This window comes from Myzus persicae, unplaced genomic scaffold (genome assembly GCF_001856785.1).
Source record: "Myzus persicae strain clone G006 unplaced genomic scaffold, MPER_G0061.0, whole genome shotgun sequence".
NCBI lineage: Eukaryota > Metazoa > Arthropoda > Insecta > Hemiptera > Aphididae > Myzus > Myzus persicae.
Genome location: NW_019101632.1, coordinates 311,433 through 334,558, shown reverse-complemented (window position 1 = coordinate 334,558; position 23,126 = coordinate 311,433). Strand labels below are relative to the sequence as shown.

The window sequence follows — 23,126 nt, the reverse complement described above, 5'->3', positions numbered from 1 at the left end:
CGTGAATGATCGATTCGGCAGCCGGCAATAAAATATTTGTTAGACAATGTCCCAAAGTTCGCTATACATGTACAAGCATTATTTCCATTGTGCCGGTTAATACGCAAAACTGGACGACTTTCGATTTTCGTTTATGGCCGAATTTAAATTTGTCATTTTAATGTATATTATTACCGTTTACAAAATATACGTATTTACACGTCGTGGCCTGTTTCATTTCGTGTTCCAATATTGACGGGGCTATGCAAAGTTGTAGCGAACGTTGCGCTCGAGGTGTTGTTTCGGCATTGCAGGCAAAGTAAATTACCGGAGTTTCCCGGACGCGGAAATGGCGCCAGAGTAAATAAAAACAAACGCGTATTATATCTAAATATCTTTTTGACTTTATTGCGCATCAGCTGTGCGCATTATCCACGCTCAAAAGTTAAACACAAATTATAGTTTATAATCCGTATACACATAAACGTGCGTACAAAACAAAACACCGCGCTCGGCGTCAATGGCGGATACGAGGGGAGGCGGGTGTTGAAAGAGCGATCTATTGGGCCGTGTTTTTCTGTTTAATATAATAATTTTAATATTTTATAATTGTTTATTCATATTTACTGTACAATTTATTTATAGTTATTGCGGTTACAATATATTATAACATAACGCATAAGCCTTTACATGTTTTCCGGTAATGGGATGCCACGTGATACGCATACATAAATATATAAATCCCTCATAAATATATTATATATATATATATATATAAATACGTGCTTCCGATGATAACATCCAATGTTTGCGACGATTACTTTAAAGATCGCAGGAGTATACCTATAAAGAATTATCTACTGTTAAAAACATTCGCGTATGACATAAAATTGGCAGCGGCGGGGCCAAATGAATTATATAACGTACCTGTGCGGGCACGCTCTAAAAATGTTGAAAGTCAAGAACATTAAATTACAATGGTGACTTCGAAATCCACGGGAAGAGGGGACCTGCACCCCTCGCATACGGTTACTATAGATGTGAAAGGTTCACTCTATAAGTATAGATTAATAAACTATGAAGCAGTAATAATGTGTGTGATTCTGGAAATCCGTTATTTATTCTCGGCAAAAACTAACATTGTAAAAAAAGTAGTAACAATAAAAAATTTCAAAACCCTCGTAACCCGTTTATTATTACAAGTTTCCAACCGTTTAGAACGCTCATCAAGTGTAATCATAGTATAGTTTACAGACAAAAATTGAGTGTGGTGGACATAATACTTATAATATTAAAGTGATGCGTGGATAATACTATGATATGAAGAAAATTACCCTCAACTGTGTGCATGTATAAATAAGGAATGGGAGGTATTACAGCGGTGCAGATCTCTTATTATATATCATTATTAATGATGGTATTTGTAGTTTGGGAAACTCGTTCGATATTTCTATACATAACATAATATAACATATTAAATTGCTTAATGCAGAGTTAAAGAGTACGGTGGTATTTTCTCTTCTTTGTGTTGTCATAAATAACCATCCTATAAATATCGACAACCCTTAGCGGGACTATTCAATATTACTTTAGGTAAAGTATACGTTGGCAGACAGTGTCCGCAAACTTAAAATGTTGAACTTACCCGATGAACGGTTCTTATGATGCAACCCTTCTCCTTCCACAATTGTACTTTCACCCTCTTATTACGATTTACGACTACCCTGTTCCCTTTGCAGTTCCATCCCCCACCATCAACTACACCCGTAACCATCCAATTCACAGTACGATGCGTCTTGCCAATAAATAACACCCCTCTATAGCTTTACGGAAATACTTTTGTTCTTCTCATCAAACTCTTTGATACTATTGTTGTTTTGTGTGTTGAGTACATTGTTTTAATTATTGGGCTTCGGCCCGGTTTGGGTAGTAATAAATAATAATAATAAAATATAAACAGGTAACATAATATCGCATTTTTCTTGTCCCAGGAAAACTCTCCAATACCGTTAAAACGCAACAACAAGACTTCGTCGAACCCGGCCTCGGGCGGCGGTGGCGGCGGCGCCATGCCAACCGGCGGCGGAGGCATGGACCTGTCCGAGAGGACGTCTCAACACAGTCCCAGCTCGGCGGGCAGCCGGCCCAACTGCATCGACGACGACGACGCGGGCGAACGTTCGGACGGTGGCATCGGCGGAGTGGCCGGGAGTAACGGCCACAGCAACGGACATCAACCGCACCACCTCCAGCACCAGCAGCAGCAACAGCTCCACGACGAACCACCGATGGACTATTCGCGGACGCACCAACACCACCAACAGCAGCAACAGACACAGCCCCCAGCCAACGCCCTGCAACAACTGCAAGACACGGCGCAGAACCTGATGATGTCTCGCCGGTCACCCGCCGAGGTCAAGACCGAGCCGATGGACACCGCGTCCGCGGCTGCCGTCAACAGCGGCAGCGCGTATGCGGACGATAGCAACGACTCGGCGGCTGACTTTACGGGCGTCCATCCGGCCATCGGCATGTCCGAACCCGACGACACGTCCTACCAGAGCCACCACTCGTACCTGGATAGCAAGTTCTTCGCGGCCGCTGGCGCCTCGTTCAACTTCAGCATGGCCGCCGCCATGGCCGCGGACTCGTTAGCGGGCAAGTACAACACACGATTGTTAATAGATTTATATTATAGATACTGGCGCGCCATTTTGGTTTTTTTCTGTCGTGGGCGCCCAAAATGTTGGGCTCGTCGTTAAATAAGTATCCGGCAATGATGAGGTTTAAACGACTTTGTATAGGAATGCGATTTGTAGATTTTCTTCCTCTTCGACGCTTTTTTTATGACATAATATCAATTTCTGTGATTTCTTTTTGACATCATCATTTAGCGATTAGGACTTTTATAGTTCATACATATGAGTGTCCCGTATATGTTGTTCAAACGACAACATTGTGACATGTAAATAAATCTGTTTTTAAATGCGATTTGTTCTTTATAATATACAATTTAATACCGTTTTTAATTTTCTCTTAGCCGGTCACCGACACCAACCATATTATGTATTGAGTTTAGTATAAAATATCAGTGATAGTCGGACCATGGCAAAAATGTATATTTGAAAAGTAAAAGAGCTCATCCTGCCCCCTCCCCAAATTACCGAAGAGCCCGAATACCGTTTGTATTTATTAATATTAATAGTGCATTGGTGCATAAGTGCATTGAAATTATTTCCATCTCCCCCTCTCTTCTCTATCTATATTGATGTTTCGCTGCCAATTTTTGCACAAAATTTCGTGACGTCAGACGCCTGTGTACTATTTTTATACCTCGCCGGACACACGATCCGGCTCCCAGACCGGTTTCCTGAAATTCCGTAGGTGAAAATTTGCCAGTCTACAACGTGTCTAATACATATTATAATTTATTAATATATATATATATATAGGTGCACTAGTAGGAGGTGGTAATCGCCGCCGCCAAACATAAAATTTATCCTATACTCAACTCTTCTAGCGTGTGCGTATTATAGACGAGTTACACGTATATTTCCATACGTTCGTGTGGGCCACGACGTGGTCAACCTTATGTACTATGCAGACGTCTGCAGTATATATATATATATATATATTTATAATTTACCATAGGTAGGTTAAGTGTCTATAACCTACGATTGGGCCATAAATACTTTTTTATTTTTCAAAAACCGGATTCGTATTTTGCTTCGTCGGTCTACGCGCACTCGGATCGTGGGTACGAGCATACCTACTACACCAATACTATACCTATACCCGCGAGCGCACCTATTTATAACGTATGTACATACGTCACTTGCAAATAATATCATATAATACTAATATGTCGTTGCTGCGACCGACTCTCGTGTATCATGCCAAACGCACAATATCTCCTATTTTATCGTTCATTAAGACGCAGCCGGATAAGTCGCCAACAGTGGTTATAATATTATATGGGTACACGCGTTCTACGAGGACATATAATAAATAAATATATATATATATATATATATATATCACTGAAACGCGAACATCGACATTGTGTTGGTACAATAGGTAATCGTTATTGTAATAATATTAATTATTATTTTTCGTACATCACGCTGTATGGCCGACTATCGCAGTCATTCGATTTTTCACAATCAATCGACGATCGATGTATTTTTGCACGATGCATTCATATTATATAACATTCTTGTCGTACGTCATCAGCTCTTTTCGTCCCGAAAATCTTGCGTTGCCCACCAAAATGTCAATCTCGTCGCACCCGTATCGTATAGTTTTAGGCGGGTGGTCGACGGCCCATTATTCAAGATTTCGAGGGAAGAAATTCGAGCGTATACCTATCGATATCCCGGAGTGTTTATGAAGTTATATGACGTGTGACATACAAGCGAAACTTATCGACCCGTATCGGACTTGTAGTTGTTACCCACCCATCGATCTATCCACCGTATCGAATTTTTATTCTTGAAAATCTTTAATATTTCCCTAAATTACGACATATTCGATGGTCGACCACAATAGTTGAGCAATAATTATTGGAGGTCCATGACGATGTCATACTTCATATACTTACATAATATTATAACCTCCGATCCCCGGGTTTGCTGTGCTTATTCGATTTCCTCGTTAAATCGATACAGACAAGTGCTATTATGATATTATAATATATAAGTACCTATTCCCCACTCGAAATCAAAATCAAAGAGAAGGCTCTTTGGACCTGAGACGAGCGTGTAGCAAGTTGATGACTGTTGTATAACATAGGCCAAATAAGAGTACGTAGTAGGTAGGTAGCTAAAATAAAAAAAAAACCTATTATGTTTAAATTAATCACTTGTTGTCCTTAAACATTGCCATGCTATTTTTGTTTTACATTTTTCAGACGTGATATTAATGTACCGGTTTTGTTTCTGTTTATCACAGGTCTCAACAATCACAACCATACCAACGTGATGGAGGCTCTAGGAGGCTCCAGCTCTCAAGGTAAGAATAACAATATACATTTACCTAAATAAATACATAATTTACTAGCGATTCGTTACAACTGTACTTACTGTAATGGCTCGTTTAATAATAATATTATACACGTCCGTTGGACGTTTCGCGATCGACTGTATCTCGCGCTTAAGAATACTTACGCATGTACACGCGTAGATAGGTAGGCTTCGACAATCGAGTTATGATGAGTTTGTGTCGAGTGCATATTTTTATTTTCAGTATAACGCTTGCCTGCTTCTCGTCACCCTCTCGTCCCCGTCAAATTGTGTGCGTTCAATGTATATACGCATTACGCGAAGGAGACACACTACTCTGCAATAACACAATTTATATATATATATATATTATTTTAAAATAGTCCGTCGGATTCTCGTTAATTACCTCTCAAGTTTGCGATACAGACAAAACCGTATATATATCTAGTATGTGCGAAACTAATAATGATACAATATAATATAAATGCTACTGATAAAGACAGCGGCGTTTTTGCGAGTGAAACGGCCGTAACGCATTGTCGAACTGTTGTTCAAACAAAGTAATAATAAGAACGATGCATCGATTTTAAGTGACTTCAATTATTATTATTATTATTATTATTATTATTATTATTATTATTATAAGCGCTCACATAACGGCGAAGATGTTTTACAACGTGACATTGTATACAATATTCTGTACTCTATTGTCGCACACATATACTCTCTTCTATATTATATAAGTTAAAGCCGTTTTAGATCCCGTCGACTTTTGTAACTTTTCTGCGACAAACTCAGCGGGTACTACCTATTTGTTTTTTTATCGGCGGATTTTAGATAGTACATTATGCGATTCTCTCGTGAAAACTCACCGTCTACATCGTATCCCGATCGTGTGTCTAACAATAAAATATAATATATACCTACGTAATACTCGTAGGTGTTATACCTAAAATATATCTTGGATTGAATTTATGTATAAAAGTTATGCCGTGACGGAATGCATTTTTTGCTGACGTCCCCTCGAAACAAATCGTCCAAGAAATATCAATTAAACTTACAAATGTACATAATGCTTTGGACACTGAGACGCCAAGGGCCAATAGACATTTATCAACTCTAAGTGACGCGGTACTGCTGCTGCACTTTCTACCTATATAGGCTATGATAGTATATGGAACGGCCAGACATATTTATACGTCGAGCAGACTTAGGGAAACGGACTCGTAACAGATTTTTGACGTATGTTTTGATATAAATCAGGATTATTTCGACTTAATTCATAAATTCGTTAGAATGTTTCTCAACTCCCCATTCCACTTCTACAGCAGTTTTATGACGAATCGATGTACCTATTTCATAAAGTCAACTCGAGAAAAACTTTAAACTTGGAGAGAAATTTTCCCGTGCCCCGCATGCGAACATCATTGAGACAAAATAATTATTGCATCGAATAAGTTTGACAATCATATATATTTTAATCCGCATATACTATATAGTTTTATACAAACATAATCATCGATCATTTTATGTATCACTTTGAATTATATAATTGCGAAATGAATTCGTTTTTAACCACCGAACAGTTGTCCTTCTTCTGAAACTTGCAACGTGTGGTTATATACGGGTGCGTTTTGCTCGTTAAAATGTTTTAATTATAGTTTCTAAAATTTCTTTTTATACATAACTGTTGACGATGACGGCGGCGACATTATTCAAGTATAGTTGTTGTAGGTATTCAAAATAGTAATCGTGCGGTGAAATAAAATTTAATTTTTAAAACGTCGTCGTGTGTTGTGCTATGTGAAAATTGGAAACCTGTTTGCGAGTCTAAGTATGATATTAGTTTTTACACTTTGGCCGAAATTAAAAAAAGAAAAAAAGTGGAAAGGTGAGCCCGGCTCAACGTACTTATATTTATATGACTATACATGTATAATATACATACTTGTTGGCCAAACTATATAGTGGCAATTCCGGTATTATATTTTTGTCTATTTCGAACTGCTGTTGGCGGCGCACACGTGCGTATTAAAAAAAGATCGTTGACCTATACGGCGCGACTATTAAAAAATCGTCTGAAATTCTCAAAAAAAAATAAAAAATATTACCTAAATCCCGCCACGCGTCTACACAACTTACTTGCCGTTGTGTGATTAACGCTCGGCGAATCTTCTCGCGTACAGTAAATTATTCACATTTAATGCGCTCGGTTAATTTCTCGCATATGCTGCTGCGATGATATTTCAGATAAAGTGTCGACAACAACGAGTCCTATATTATAATAATAATAATATTAGGTACACTGTGTGCGTATTCACCTGATTCCCGCGTGCAAACAAATCAGTTAGGTCGTATACATTTTAATATTGTTTTGTTCAAGAAAAAGACGTGCGTGCGCGATGTAACTGCAGTTATGACGATTTCGGCCGTGTACTTTTTTGTACATTGTATTATTGCCGAACCTATTTTTTTTTTTTTTGTACGACATTGTTACCTATATATAATAATATACTGTTATGGATCGATACATATAGAAAACGCCAGTGATAATAATCGGTCGAGTGTCTTAATTTAATGTTGTGTGGTGTGTCCGATATAATAGAGGTCTCCACTGATCCGTCGTCGTACTTTTATAGTATATAATATATATTTATTTATACCAGCAGCTGATGTAATAATAACTATTATTATAATATTATGTTTACTACTGTGATCTGTTAAAAAAACGTATACTTATATTTGTTGTTGTTTTTTTTTATACAAAGTATATTTATGTATACGTTAAAAAAGAAAACTACCCTCCTCTCCCTTCTTTCCGCTTATAACACTACCTCTATCCCCATTTTTCGGAACGATAAAACGAAGCGAATAACGAAAGAAAATTTTATGTACACTTCATACGACAATGACGAAATACTTGGTTTTTTTTTAAAACTTCTTTCTATATATACCTACCTTTAAATATTAAATATTATATATAATCCATAATATTATAATACCTACCAATCATTTTATCACTATCATTATTTACCTCTTATATATTATTTATAAAACATAAATGCATGTATTTATGGAACACGTATACATAAATATATATATCTATAAATACACGCGATACATAATAAATATAAATGGGTTCTCTTAGCAAAGAAAATTCACTATTTCAAAAGCTATCAACATTTTTTAGTATAATATTTCACATAATTGTAGGTAGTTACAAAATATGATTTTTGAAAGAAAAATGATGTGTTTCACCGTGTTCTTATCCTTTTTTTTAACGAAGACATACATTTTTAATTTCTTTTTCTAAAACAGGATATTTTTTTGTAGTAGGTACTTTGAAACATAAAAATTGATTTTTTGACGAGCATTTTGTGATTTTATGATAAGTATTTAAAGTTTAGATGAGCGAAGTGGAGTGGCATAGGGACCTCCCGCAACATGTCACTCCACCTCCCCACTTATCTAAACTTTAAATTTATAGATTCTTAATTATTCGTCCAAAGTTTAATTTTTATTCGTATAATATTAAATACTATACATATGTATCTGTATATTATATCAAAACTCTCCAAATAATATTTTGCTTAGGAATATGAAATTAAAAATGTAGAAGTTGTTGTCGAAAAAGGTACAAAACTTATTATTTTCAATTTCATTGACCAAAAATTACAAAAATATAATTTTTTCCAAAAATGTTTTGTGAACGACCCGAATTATGAAAAAAAAAAAAAAACTTTCATAAACGTTAATAGTTTTTGAAATAATGAGCTTTGCCCGATAAATGAATCGCCCGGTATGCAGTACCTACCTATATATGATACATAGTAAATAGTAATACATAATATAATATAATATATAAATGGAGAAAAAAAAATACAAAAGGAGTGACCGGCTGTTATTATTGTGCTGCAGACTGGTCAGAGGCTGGTGGCGGAGGAGTTGGCGGCGGGGGCGCGGAGACGCTGTCCTGTTTCGTATGCGGCAAGCGCCTGAGCACCAGGTTGACGTTGAAGCGGCACATCGAACAACAGCACAACCAGCCTCTGCACTCGGCCGTCTGCAACGTGTGCAACAAAGTGTTCCGCACGCTCAACAGTCTCAACAACCACAAGAGCATTTACCACCGGAAACCCAAAGCGTACAAGTCGGCGGGCGGGGGCGGTAATGCGGGGGCGGGGGCGGCGTCGGTGGCGGCGGCGGTAGCGGCTTTGACGGCGGCCACGACCGCCCCGACGACGACTACTACTTCCGCGGCGGCGGTCACGTCGTCGTCCGCGTCGCCGGACGGTAACGGCGGCGTGTCCGGATGTGCCAACGCCGCCGCCGCCGATGCCGCCGCCGCCGCCTCGTCCGTGAAAAACTTACCGCCACTGACCATGTGGTACAACAACAACATAAACAACAACAACAACAACAACAGTAACTGACACAAGCTGCAGCGGAGCGCCTGAACGGGCTCCGACGTCGTCTTCGTCGTCCGAACGACGCGTCGGCCGAAGAAGAGGAGGATGACGACGACGACGACGACGATGAAGGCCGGACAGAGGGACGACGACGGGACAGAGTGACGACGACGACGACGACGACGACAGTATTACGAATGATGTAGACGAGAACGAACGATAATAATTAATAACGATACCTTTACGACGCCCCGCGTAGCCGACGACTGTAAAGTGCAATAAGAATAATTTATGTGTTATTATATAACGATATATTATTATAACAGTAGAAATTGTTTCGATTATATTATGATTGTAAGTTTTGTAGGTTTCGTGTTTGAAATGTATTTATTTTTTCGTTTTCCGACGCGACTGTGAATACATTTTATTATATGAAATACCATCGACGAATTATATCGGAATCATTATTTGTCATTATTTTTTTTCTCATGTTTGTTTAGGTATTATTATTATTATTATTATTATTATTATTATTATTTATATATAATTATTATTATTTGATTAAACGAACGGTGGTTCGCTTTAGGATTAGTGCTGTACTGTTGTATACATATAGGTATATAATATTGTATAATATTGTGTAGGTACATTGAGTATATATTTTTTTCCTTTTCGACGTTTAGACTGTGTTCGTACAAGGTTTAGTGAAACGAAAAAATTAATAATAATAATACAACCGTATTATAATTAAATATGTATAAATAAAATATAGTATACTGTACGCACACACATTATTATATTATATTACCATGTATTTTAGAATGTATAATATAATATATTATAATACGAAATAAGTACGAATGTATCATTTACTGTAAATTAAAAAATGATAACAATAAAAAGAAAAAGAAAAGTCAAGTTAATATCGGCATTGCAATGACATTTAACATAATAATTAGGTAATAATATTGTTACCTATCTTCGCTTTTGGTGGCAAATAAATCGGTCGGTATATCGTTGCGGTTTATACATATTATTTTTATTCAATATTTGGATAATGCTGTTTTTGTGAGCCTTTGACCGTTGGCTTGGCCGCTACTGAATAATAATTCGAGATTTTTATAACATAACGTGTTTAGGCAGGTAAATCTTCTTCTGATAGATCATATATTATGCTTTTTGTGCTGCCATTTATGACGATAATATTATGCAGGCAGTATGACTACGATTTTTCGTTCCATCAAATACGTAAATGATGTAGGTCGAATTTCATCGAGTCGAGTCTATCGGACTCTGTATATACGAGGTTTATCTATAAAATTATGCGGTTATGACATAATAGCGCCCTCCATATAGGGTCATGTCCCTAATCCACCCGAGTCACAGGATCATGTTGAAAAGAAACGAGCTAAATATCGACTACCCATAGGTACCTAGATCTATTTGGGAGCCGATTAGTGGTTGCGACACAACGATATAATATTGTTCTACTTAAATATCCCAGTTTAATGACGTGGTAGATGTTTTATGAATAAAACGAAAAATAAAAAATCCAACGAAAGTCCGAGGTTGTTATTATTATTTTTCCGTTCACGGTTGTCGTCTCGTACGTGGACATTATTAAAAGCTTGCGTGCTCATATATGACATATATATATGACATGTATAATATATATTTAATAGTATAATATTGTGTTTATAGGTTTGGTAAAAGAAAAAAAAATACCCTATTAAATTTGGATTACACTGCGATACGACGTTTGTTTATATACGGTTTGTATAGGGCGCCTAACTAAAAATAAACACAGGTATCTACATTACGGGAAGTAGAGTCGGCAATGGCTTTGTTGTCAGCCGACAACGCTTCCCCCGCCGCCACCCACACTCGACCACCCCTCACCCCTCAACGCCGTCGAACGAGGGTAAACAACGCTGTTCGCTGTTTTCTTTTTAACATTATACATAAGCGCGTCGACTGTGTATCGGCAAATGCGCGGCACAAACATACCTTTAACGCAAACGTAAACATATCATATATGAGGCGCGTGTATAATGTAATTTCATTTTCCCAGGGGGGGGGGGGCGGTTAGCTTTGCCCTCAAAAGTCGATTCTCGAGTGTACAATTAATAAAAAAAAAAAACCGCGTAATCCGCGTTTGATATATTCTGTTTCGAATGAATTTCTCCGTCTCCGTGCGGGCAAGTGTACGTAAAACGATGTATACATATGCAGCTACGTCGGGCTACATATACTGCAGAGTGTGGTGCAGGTACAAGCTATATTATATTCTGCAGCACAGTGCATACGTCTGAGGTCGGTTTGTTCTGCACTCGTAAACATTGCGTTAATTAATTGGAAAGCCATATTTAAGTCACCCTAGTTCGAGACGCATTTTGAATGTTTTGTCGCATTTTTTGTAGTTTGATATAGGTGTGTTTGTGTTATGAATAAAAGCGTCCTCTATATCACGATACATTATATTTAAAAAAAAAATCTGCACTCGAACAATATTTGCATTTCACCGTCGACTAGGGTTACCGACTTTCCAATTTATTAACATAATACAATAAATAAATAAATATATGTACGATTAATCACGACAAATAATTTCCTGTTGGGTGTTCACTGATTCCTAACAGTCTTGCTGCTATTCGAAATGATGATTTATACGAACGCGGTGTAACTTTTCATCGTAGCTCATCTATAACATTGATACTGAATTTTCCACAGAACTGATGTGCAGGTACTTGTTTAAACCATTAATATATTGTTCTAATATCTTAATGTTTAGTCCCTAAAAAACCTTCAGACTAGCCATGTATCTTATTATCTCATTCGCTATCTCTAGGGCGATCGTCTACTTACTTTGTCCTCGACCAGTAAAGTGATGTGAGAACCTTGATCGATTTTAAAAATCTGATATCGTAAATGGTATTATATCATTAAATTCGCAACGACATCCGTTCGGCCAAACCGACCAACTAAAAAATAGAAATACTAGATTTTTCTACGTATTTTGTACTCATATATTTTGTATTTGTATAATGTGTAATATTGTATATATTTGAACATCATTACTGAAATGGCAGCGATAATAATTGTAATTGGTGCCTTCTCACATAACCCCCCTCCCCCCAACCACTGCTGACTACAAAACGTACGCATATTAAATATATTTGGCTCATGAAAATGTTTTGAATTATTAATAAGTATAATAACATGGCATCGATGCGTACAATTTTCATACCGCGAAATTGCCATAATACCTAACGTAGCAACATTTTCGTTTCGGTTATGCTTATAAATTATAATAACGATACTATTTATTAATGTTTTTTGCAATAGTCGATCACCACCTGTCGTGGTGCATGTATCGTCAAAATCTATAGACAAATTTTCTCTCACAACACGGTACGGTAAATGAGAAGAGTAGACCTACCTATCGTGTAAGTATCATAGTATGTGTATTATTACAATACAACATTTTGACAATGTCCCCCGGGAATAACTGTGATTCGTTTCGAACCACATCATTTCATATTATATTATATTATGAGCAGAGTGAGGACTTTTAGGTTCTTAAAAGTTTAAAATGTGAGCTAAAAAGCAAATATCCTCGTTAAAAATCTCAAAATCTTCTATTAATATTCAATTAAAAACTGGTAAAATATGCTCCAAATATGAGTTCATATGCTTTTTTTGTTGTTTTTGGATTGAGTCGCTATTGTTTAGTTACATATTTAGGTAAAGTATATTATATAATATTGTTAATCTTTAGTTTTATGTGTATTATTCTTGAGCCGAACCTAATTTGAATAATAAGTTTAAAAAAAACTATTTTTACTTCAAACAGTCCGTTTAACGTTAAATTTGATTGTATTGATGCACTTTTTTCCTACTATTTTTTACCCCGAAATAGTTGCAGTTATGCATAACGATAAGATAATAACATATGACGTATCTATTGTATAATAAACCGTATGATGTTATAATAATAATACATTCAATTGTGATTTCGCGTGTTCTGCGTGTTTGTATGTCGGAAAACGCAGTAGTTGCCAAGAGGTTTTTTGTTAGTAAAAATAAAAAACAAAAACAAAATTAGTAAGCAATTATTATTTTCGGTTTTTATATTTTCTCAAATACGAGTTGTAACCGGTTTTGAGTTCTGACGTCGAATTGCTAAACTATCGTTTCGACTACCAGTAATTGTTAAACTAGAAAATCGTTGGGATAGGTATACCTATATGTATTTTTTTATAATTAGTATGTCTATCCATAACCTTCTAATGGATATCTTACTTTTTAATCGCATATTTTCGATCAGTTTTTAATGCACGCACTTACACTGAGTTACATAATGATGCCAACGGCATTTGGCGTAAAAATATCCTTCGAAAAAATCGAATCGGTGTAGAGTCGGTGTCTGTTGACTAAAATATAAATAGTCGCGGGCGCACTGTCTTCCGTCCGTGCATCGAAACGTTTAACGAAAGAGCTATTTTTTTGAGATTCTAATTTCAAGTAAACAACAATCACAAAAAAAAACCTAAGTCGTTGAACTACAAACACTTGCTGCTTGACTACTTTTTTGCGCAACACCTTTCCAAAATGAGAAAACAGAAAAACAAGTACAGTCGTAGTTCATTCTAAAACCATAAACATTTTGTTTTTTTCTGTGGAATTTTTTGAATGTGCGTTATTGTGTACACGTATTACTTATATATTATATAATATACGACGATCTTCGTGTGTACGAGTATATAATTATGGGGTTTGGGTCGAAACGAGTACCAATTGTATCATATTTTTTGCTACTCGTAACGGTGAAAAAATGGTACTGAAAATCAACAGATTTCTATACCATGATGCTATATTAGGAACTTTGTATAAAATTAATACAAAATAATTAAAGACCGTCTACCGTGGTTTGGGTTGGAAAAAATATCAATGGATGTAACAATTTCAAACTATTTAGGTCATATACTGAAATATCGAAAATATATACATATTATTTACATTCCTAAAATGGCGAAACAAGATACATTTAATGACCCGAGTTACTTATCTAGTTGGGATAGAAGTCATCTTTGCTGAAAATTAAATAGTTTTGCAGGGTATATTCATAGTTTACAATAAATATATATTAATATTTATTTAAAATAGTCAACGTGGACAGCACGGTTTGACAGCAATATAGCATTTATTATATGTTAGAGATACATAATATAATAGTAAATAATAATAATATAAATACAGGTATTAATTTATGATTATAAGCATTTGTATAATTAATGGGTATAATATTCTATATTCATATTCATTAAACTAATTTTTTTTCCTCGACTATTATTTTGAATCTACGGGGAAACTAGAGATGATATGATATTGGGTATAGACATATGGCATAGTTATCGAACAATCCTCATCTATTGTCGTGTCGTTTCTCAGTGCATTTCAAAATTTAAAAGCACTCGAACCAGCAAGAATCGTGTTAATAATAATATAATATAGCCCCTCAAAGCACTTCCCGTTCGATAATATTTACATGCATTTATGAGAAACCCGACTTGCGGTCCTAGCTTCCATTTAATCGACACGCAAAAATTCAAAACTCCGCGAGCACGGTCGTGTTATGATGTAGTTATGAGTTTATGACACAGTCACGCGTCACTTGAATAATAAGGAGTTGTTGGGCCAGTCGTCGGTCACCCACTCTATTATATTTTGTGACAAAAATGATATTATATATTTTGATAAATAGTTTTAAGCCGATACACGCTTATGACATATATCGTACGATACGCAGGAACGTGGGTTTTTATTTTTAATGTATTGTTCCTTGTTCGCGCAGGACTGAAAAAAGTGTTCCCGTGCCTGGCCTGCGGCAAAGTATTGTGCTCGAAAGCGAGCCTGAAGAGGCACGTGGCCGACAAGCACGCGTCCAGACAGGAGGAGTACCGGTGTGCTATATGCGAACGGGTGTACTGTTCACGCAATTCGCTGATGACGCACATTTACACGTACCACAAGACGCGGCCCACGATGCTGTTGCCGCCACCACCGCATCACGCGCCCCCGCCACCAGCCACCCACTCCGACGTCAAGTTCTAGTATTCGATATTCAAAGGTAAGTAAATTATCCGCGTTTAGTGTCCGGTGCATCGTGCACCACCACCCACCATCGCCGTCACAGGTACCCACAAATTAGGAGAGGGGGGGGGGGGTCAATAGGCCGTATGGTTGGGGTATGGGTTGATCCGCATAATTAAAGTTCATGAGATCGAAAAAAAAAATAATATCTCTTGCCCCTCTCACCCGTGTTGGGAAAAAACTTGTTATCGGGATAACATAATTTTATCATTTAAAATGTACACATTTCATTAAACATACATTGGATTAGTCAATACTATAGGGGATTAAGATAAGCCGATATCAATAAATAATATAATACAGAAATAGACAACGTTTGACAGGAAAAAACCAAGTGTAGGCGTTGAATGGAATAACTTCAAGGGAAAAGGTCACACGACGGGCCAAGAAAAATATTGATAGATGGAGTAGAAGGAGGTCTGAGAGCGTTACGTATAGAAAATTGGGTAGAAATGCTGAAAGGTAGATGGAGAAATATTGTAGGGGCGTGGCCAAAGTTTTGGAGATAAGTTAAGCCAGAATAAGAAGAAGAAGAATGAAAAAACTAGACTATAATTTTAAATTCAATCTTTGTCTATAATGGTTTATTTAACTTGACTTTATTTTAATGAATCATCAAATTTAATTTTAATTATTATTATAATATACTAGGTAGATACTTATCTATATATTTCTTGAAATTAATGAATTTTAAATTACATATATAATCCTTGTATAAACTTTAATCATCGGGTAAAAACAGAGATTTTTACTTAACACTTTTTCACCAAAGTATAACAAGTGTTGTGATACGAATTATTGCTCATAAATATTAATTATTATACACGGATAAAGATTACACAGACGTTTAAGAACCGTATTCATATTTTTACATGACAAAATACACCTTTATTTTAGTAGGTACGAGAAAAATCTAAATGTTGTATCATATTTAAGTATTTTATATAGGTGGGTTACACACCGAATACATGTAGGTATACTATAACTATGACTATGGCTATAAATTATAAAACGCATAAAAAATATAACATAGTCCCTTCACTAAACATCCATCATCACTCTATTAATTTTTTTCAAAGCTCCCAAGCAAGTGCCCTTTTAGATCTAATGATTATAATATATGATCATCACCCTGCGTTAAATGAAACCCAGAACGTAAATCTCAAACTCGATTCTTATGTTAACTATTATATATGACCTTAAAAATTCTAAAAAAAATCAATACAAATATTTACGTCCTTTAAACAATCAAATTTTATGAAATAAAATGCATTAAAATATAGTTGTGTTATTCATTATTCAATCAAAATTCAAAATATTTCATACATTTTTAATAGATTATTATTAGAATACGTTTCCGCGTTCGTGTGAGTTATGAGACACCATTACACCAACAATAATACTTATATTCCATAGAGTAGTTTTGCCTACAGATATGTGTTTATGAAACCATGAATGACACGCTCGTGAACAAGCCCTCGATGTACCCAATAAATCTAATAAAAATACATTTTTTTTTTAATGTTCTTTAAAATCTAATATAACTTGAGAAAAACGACCTACAACAGTTTTACAAAAAAAGACACATTACCCGTATAAAATTAAATTTGATAAAAATATTTAAAACAGGCACATATTACGGTATAGCTAAAAATGCAAAATAAAATAGGTACCTACAATGTAATATACATAATTCCAATATCATTTACCCGCGCAGATTTATCATAATTTGGTCTGCACTGAGCACAACTGTAAAAGAAAAATAGAAAAATCATATTTAAAAGTCATAAACATAATATCCTTACCTTACTTTTGTCATTTTTTCATATGAACGTTGACAATTCCGAATACACGCTTCCGATATAATATAATATGTTTACATGTGCATAATAGTGCGCTGAACGGCGCGTGCGACGACGGGCAATTTCAAGCGAAACGCACGATTAAGATCGGCCGTTTAGTTTTTTATCGTGGGCACAAAAATATGCGATCGCGTGCATGTCGTAGGCAATAAACAAATCGTTTCGTCGGCGTTACACACGACACCGGTAAAAAGACCAAATTCTGTCCCGTCGGCGCCGCATAAAGTAATATAAACATCATATTGTTGTATTGGTACCTTAGTAAAATGTTTATTTGTTTTTGATACATCGTATAATGCTTCTCGTTCTAACACAAATCGTCAGAACCGATTTACAAGAGCATAATACAGGGAATCTGGGAATACATTTCAACAGCGTAACTTGTACCTATAGACGTTAAATTGTCAAATTTTAACAAAACTACATGGGTTAATATTTTGCCTGTCATTCTTTTGTCGATAGGTATATTGATATATAATATATATATTGACATTTTAAATCGGTTATTTGGTCAAAACCGGAACGGTACATATATAATTCACCGGGACACGTGATGGTCGATTTTTTAATAGTTTTGAATTTTTTCCGACCATACGCACCTCCCCCCTCTTCTCTCTACAACTTTACCGGTCAAACGTTAACCGTATACCAGATCCTGGAGAGAATGAATATAACTATAGTGCCCATAATTTTAGATAACTACAGTTTTTCCGGACTAGGTTTGTAATTTTACCTACGCACAATATTTTAAAAACAACGCACGTTATTTAATACATTATATTTTATGCATCTCGAGAGTCGAGAGGACGTCATTTCTTGTACGATTCGTTGCTATATTGTTTTCAATCAACTAACGTGAGCTTAATATTATAATTGTTAAATTGCGGCTTATAATTTATAATTAATAATAACTATATTATTATGACAACGAAATATGTACAACTTATCCCTAGAACAACACCATATGGCTACAAACAACTCCATTATGTGATATTGCGCAGCCTTCGCTTTTATGGAATGTCAAATGTGCAGTAGAGAACCAATTGTTAACTTCACTGTATAAGAATAATTGCTCAATCGGCATTGTATTCATTCAGGAGTAGCGGAGTCAACAGCACCCGATCTATATGAAAAAATGTTACTAATTTAATGCATCCGTTAAGTTCATGTGCATTAAAAAATTATAAAAATTAAATTAGCCAAACAATAAACGGTTAAATGTCGATCTGAAAACATTTCATTAAGCGTTGAAATTATAATAATAGTTGTTACATTTCAAAGAAATTTAATAATAATTGCCACCTCTATAGCTTTGTGACCGACATTTTGAGTCAATGTAGTAGGTATAGCGAGTCAAGCGTTAAAGCCGTACAGAATTTAATGCATTTATTAAAGACGAACCACTGAACAACTTTTTTGTCCGTTACATTTCCAAAATAATAAATTTAAAGCTAAAATAGTAAGTTCCCTGAATTTCTCGAAAAACTTTTCAGTTTTATCAAAGTTGTATGCAAAATTGAAAAATGTATAATGCATATTATATTTCTTCGACTCGCGATCTAGTAACGTGCTGTGTGCATTAATTTGTGAAACGTTGTAACTTATTATCTATAAATCAAAAAATCAAAAGCAATTATTCGGATCTATAAAATACTAACAAATTAGCATACATTATACATAGATAGATAGTAGATATTATGTAGGTATTATCAATCTTCAACTTAATACATCAGCAAAATATCAGAGCAGGTGAATTAAAATTTAAAGGATACAATAAAATATGCAAAAAAATTGTTGCCCATCTTGCCGAATACGGTTTTTTATTCCCGTTCAGTTTTAAGACTTATTATAATTACTGTTTTTATTATAATTGCCATAAATTATTATTTTTGTACCTATTTACAATTCAGATAAAGAAAAGAAATGAACCAAGTCCCAAGAGGGGGGAGGGGGGGTTATCCCTGATCCGATGGGTGCTAAGATAGCCCTCCCTCAAAACCACCGTTGATATTATACCAGAGTGTCCATACCGCGTGTGTATCCCAAACCATCCGCTCACTAATTACGAGTATAAATATAATATTTTTATATTATAGTAATAAATTACTCTAAATAATAATATTCCTCGCTACCGTCTCCCGCCTAAACTTTAAGACTTGCATAACTATTTGAATACTTAATGAAAATTAATAATTCAACTTTAAAAATATTTACATAAATTAGTTCTATAAATTGGGTAACTGCGTTTCATTTTTATTTTCAAGTAACGCAGAAACCAACATTTTAATTTTTAATTTCCATTTTAGATATAAATAAAAAAAAATTATAATAATAACAATAATAATCTCTCCTACAATACGGACGATGATAGTACTAATAAATCACCCCGGCCGATGACTTCTGCATACATAATAATATAATATAATTTTATATGTTCTTTTAGGATAATATATTATACGATCGGAATTTTTTTTTGTTTGTCTCCGACAGGGTATCAGATACTACCACCGCCAGCCAACGGCGGCATCAACGAGCCACAAGACTGTCCGCACTGCCGACGGACGTTCAGCTGTTACTACTCACTGAAAAGACACTTCCAGGACAAGCACGAGCGGTCCGACACCCTATACGTGTGTGAGTTCTGCCGACGGCGGTACCGCACCAAGAACAGCCTGACAACGCACAAGAGCCTGCAACACAGGGGCTCGGCGGTGGCGCTTAAACGTCTGATGAAAACCTTCGCCGCCGCCGCTGCCGTCGCAGCAACCTCGTCCACCACTGTCGCAACGACGCCGCCGCCGCCGTCCGAGTCTCCACTACCGAAACCACGGTCACGGTCACCACTGGTCGTCTGTAACGGTTGCCAGTCGTCATCGTCGTCTGCCCCGTCTCCGTCTCCGTCTTCGTCTCCGTCACCGCCGCCGTCGCCGCCAACAGTTACCTACCGCAAACACGGTATAGGCGAATAACATAATATAATTATAATCTGGTCAATCGCTTAACCTATTATGCTGTTGTCGTCGTATTATGCAGCTGGTGTAATACCATATAATTGACGTGACGAGCGAGCGAGTGGTATACAATATTATATATAATATTATTAAATATATATATATGTGTGTAAATAATATTACGATAGTTTAGCGTATATATACATACATATTATAATATTATATCATTATCATTATTATCAAACACCGTTGTTGTTGTTGTTGTTGTTGTTGCTGTTTTTGTTGTGTCGGTGCTGCCGCCGACGCACTGGAAACGACCGGAAATGCACACGGCGCATACGCGTTCCGATCGTCCACCGCTCGTTTCCAGTGCACCTGGGGTCGAATGTCATCTGAATATAGCAGTATCTTAGTAGGTAGTAGAAGTAGTAGTAGTTGTTAGTATTATTTAATAACTGCAGTAGCCACGTTGACCGTGGGGGTGGTTTGAACTTGTTCGGTTTTATTTTAAAACTATTTTTTTTTCGTATAAGTATATCATTTTTCTGACTCGTGTAGAAAAACATGGTTTTTTCTCTCGTCTTTTTCCCGCCAAAAATGGCATTTTTAATGTATACATTAATTGTATTGGTTTAATAATTCTTGGTAAAACGAAAAAAAAAACAAAAAAACGTCGTTATCTTATATATTTACTTTTTGCGTACTTGCAATTTGACTGACATGATTGATCTACATAATTTTTTTAATTTTAATTTTAAATTTAATAAATCTGTATAATTATACTTATAAGGACATATCATTATAAAACCAACAAACATTATTATTATTATTATTATTATTATTATTATTATTATTATTATTATTTCCATGTGCACTCGTAATGAGTTATTTCTTGCGGGGGAGCAACACGTGCATAGTCCGAGAGTAAAGCAAAATATAATACATATACGATTCCCCCTTCTGTGTATACAAACTTTGACGACACACATAGTTTGATGAATGTTTGTTTATTATTATTTATTTAAATATCGATGGTATACTAGTCTTCGTTTTTTCGAATGTAAGTTTTTTTATTATTAGTGTTGGGCGGGTATAAAATACTTCTTTTAGGCAAAACTATCAACAAAAAAATAAAATAATAATAACAAAGTTAAATATACTTGAACAACCAACAACAACTGACTATCATTTTATTATTCGATGTACACAAAAAACCATTTAGGTGTCTTTTTTGAAATATTTTATTATTATATTATCATTAAACATGTGATCGGTTATATATTATTATCATAAACAATATATATATATTATATATTATAATAACGAAGGGCCTTAAATTACTACTTAGGAACCGGAAACGATATATTCATATATATATTATTATTTCATTCGCATTATAATTACTCTATATATTTACACACACATTTTCTACTGTTATTACTACGTAATAGTATTCGTTCGTTTTTTTTCCTTTTATTTTTTACAGTTGATGATATTCGTTGTTACACACTACATATAATATATTTAATAGGCTCTAACAAATAATATATAATATATACAGACTGACTGCAGAAACATTGGGTATTATATTTCATTATTTAGTTGTAACAAAAACAATAATAATAAAACACGCATTCTGTTTAAATATTATATTATCAATTATATATTTGCATTGTTGATCCGTTGAAATAATTATTATTATTATTATTATTATTATTATACTATATTAAATACAAACTCAAAGTAATAGTACATTTCACACAATAACCGCTGCCATATGTGATCAGTTTTTATTTTTTTTTTATTTGTGTTTTTTTTTTCATTTATATATTATATATTATAATATTACATAATATGATATGCAAATATTATTTTTATTTTATCAATGTACATTCCGATACCACTAACATGTTATTTATTTTGTACAATTATATACCCATGTAAATATATTATATTATTAAGTTATTTGAAAGAAAATATTGAAAACAGAAAAGAAAAAAAATTAAAACATTGTGTTTGTCCATTATCTATTTGTTACAATGACACTTGTTAGTTCAATGGTAACTTTCACGACATTTTAAAGCACACATTTTTTTTTTTTATATTTAAAGTTTATTTTATTGACCTATGTTTTATTTTATTATTATTATTTTTTTTAACCTTGTATTACCGTCATTCTATAACTATTAATAACAATTTATGATTACATACACTTAGTACAAGTTCAGTGTAAAAGGGTAGATATTGTGCCAATTTACGAAGATATTTTTTTTTTTTGTATGATAAGCGTATATAAAACGATTTTCGAATAATGTAATATATAGTTTTGACTTTTGTCTGTATAATGATTATGATTATTAGCATTATGTAATGCGATCAATTATTCTTATGTTTTGTAGATATGGTTAAGATTTATTATGATTACAGTATTATATACATACATATTTATTATATATATGTATAATGTAAGTATGTATTCGTATATGATGTATAAGGACATAGCGCACACACGATTTATATAATGAATTTTAGTGGCATTTTTTTCGTTTGGCCTAAACAAAGCCCGCGAGATTTACGTGTGAAATAGTAAATAAGAATCGAAATTCAGTACAAAATAACTAGAAATTTTCAAAAAATAGTTGAACTTGTTGCTCAATAATGTTTAGAGACGGTGTTTAACAGCAGTTTTCAACAAATCTGTAGTCTCACAGAACTTATATAGTTTTTTTCCAGATTAATTTTTGTTTCACTTATTGGTTTTCTTTATTTTTT

At 34.7% G+C, this 23,126-nt stretch overlaps 1 protein-coding gene across 7 annotated transcripts in view; it reads left to right on the top strand.

Annotated features, from left to right (window-relative positions):
• The window catches only part of LOC111029901 (broad-complex core protein-like), an 80,508-nt gene extending 60,502 nt beyond the window's left edge, over positions 1-20,006 (top strand). For 6 of the 7 annotated variants that reach the window (XM_022309144.1, XM_022309146.1, XM_022309148.1 and 3 more), the window contains 3 exons: positions 1,971-2,637; positions 4,930-4,989; positions 8,898-9,481. In XM_022309144.1, the coding sequence (XP_022164836.1) occupies positions 1,971-2,637; positions 4,930-4,989; positions 8,898-9,412 (1,242 nt within the window). In that variant the 3' untranslated portion in view covers positions 9,413-9,481. Of the gene's footprint in view, positions 1-1,970; positions 2,638-4,929; positions 4,990-8,897; positions 9,482-15,242; positions 15,519-19,893 lie in introns of those variants that run through there. The other variant, XM_022309149.1, reaches the window with a different exon arrangement.
• Positions 20,007-23,126: the final 3,120 nt, after the last annotated feature.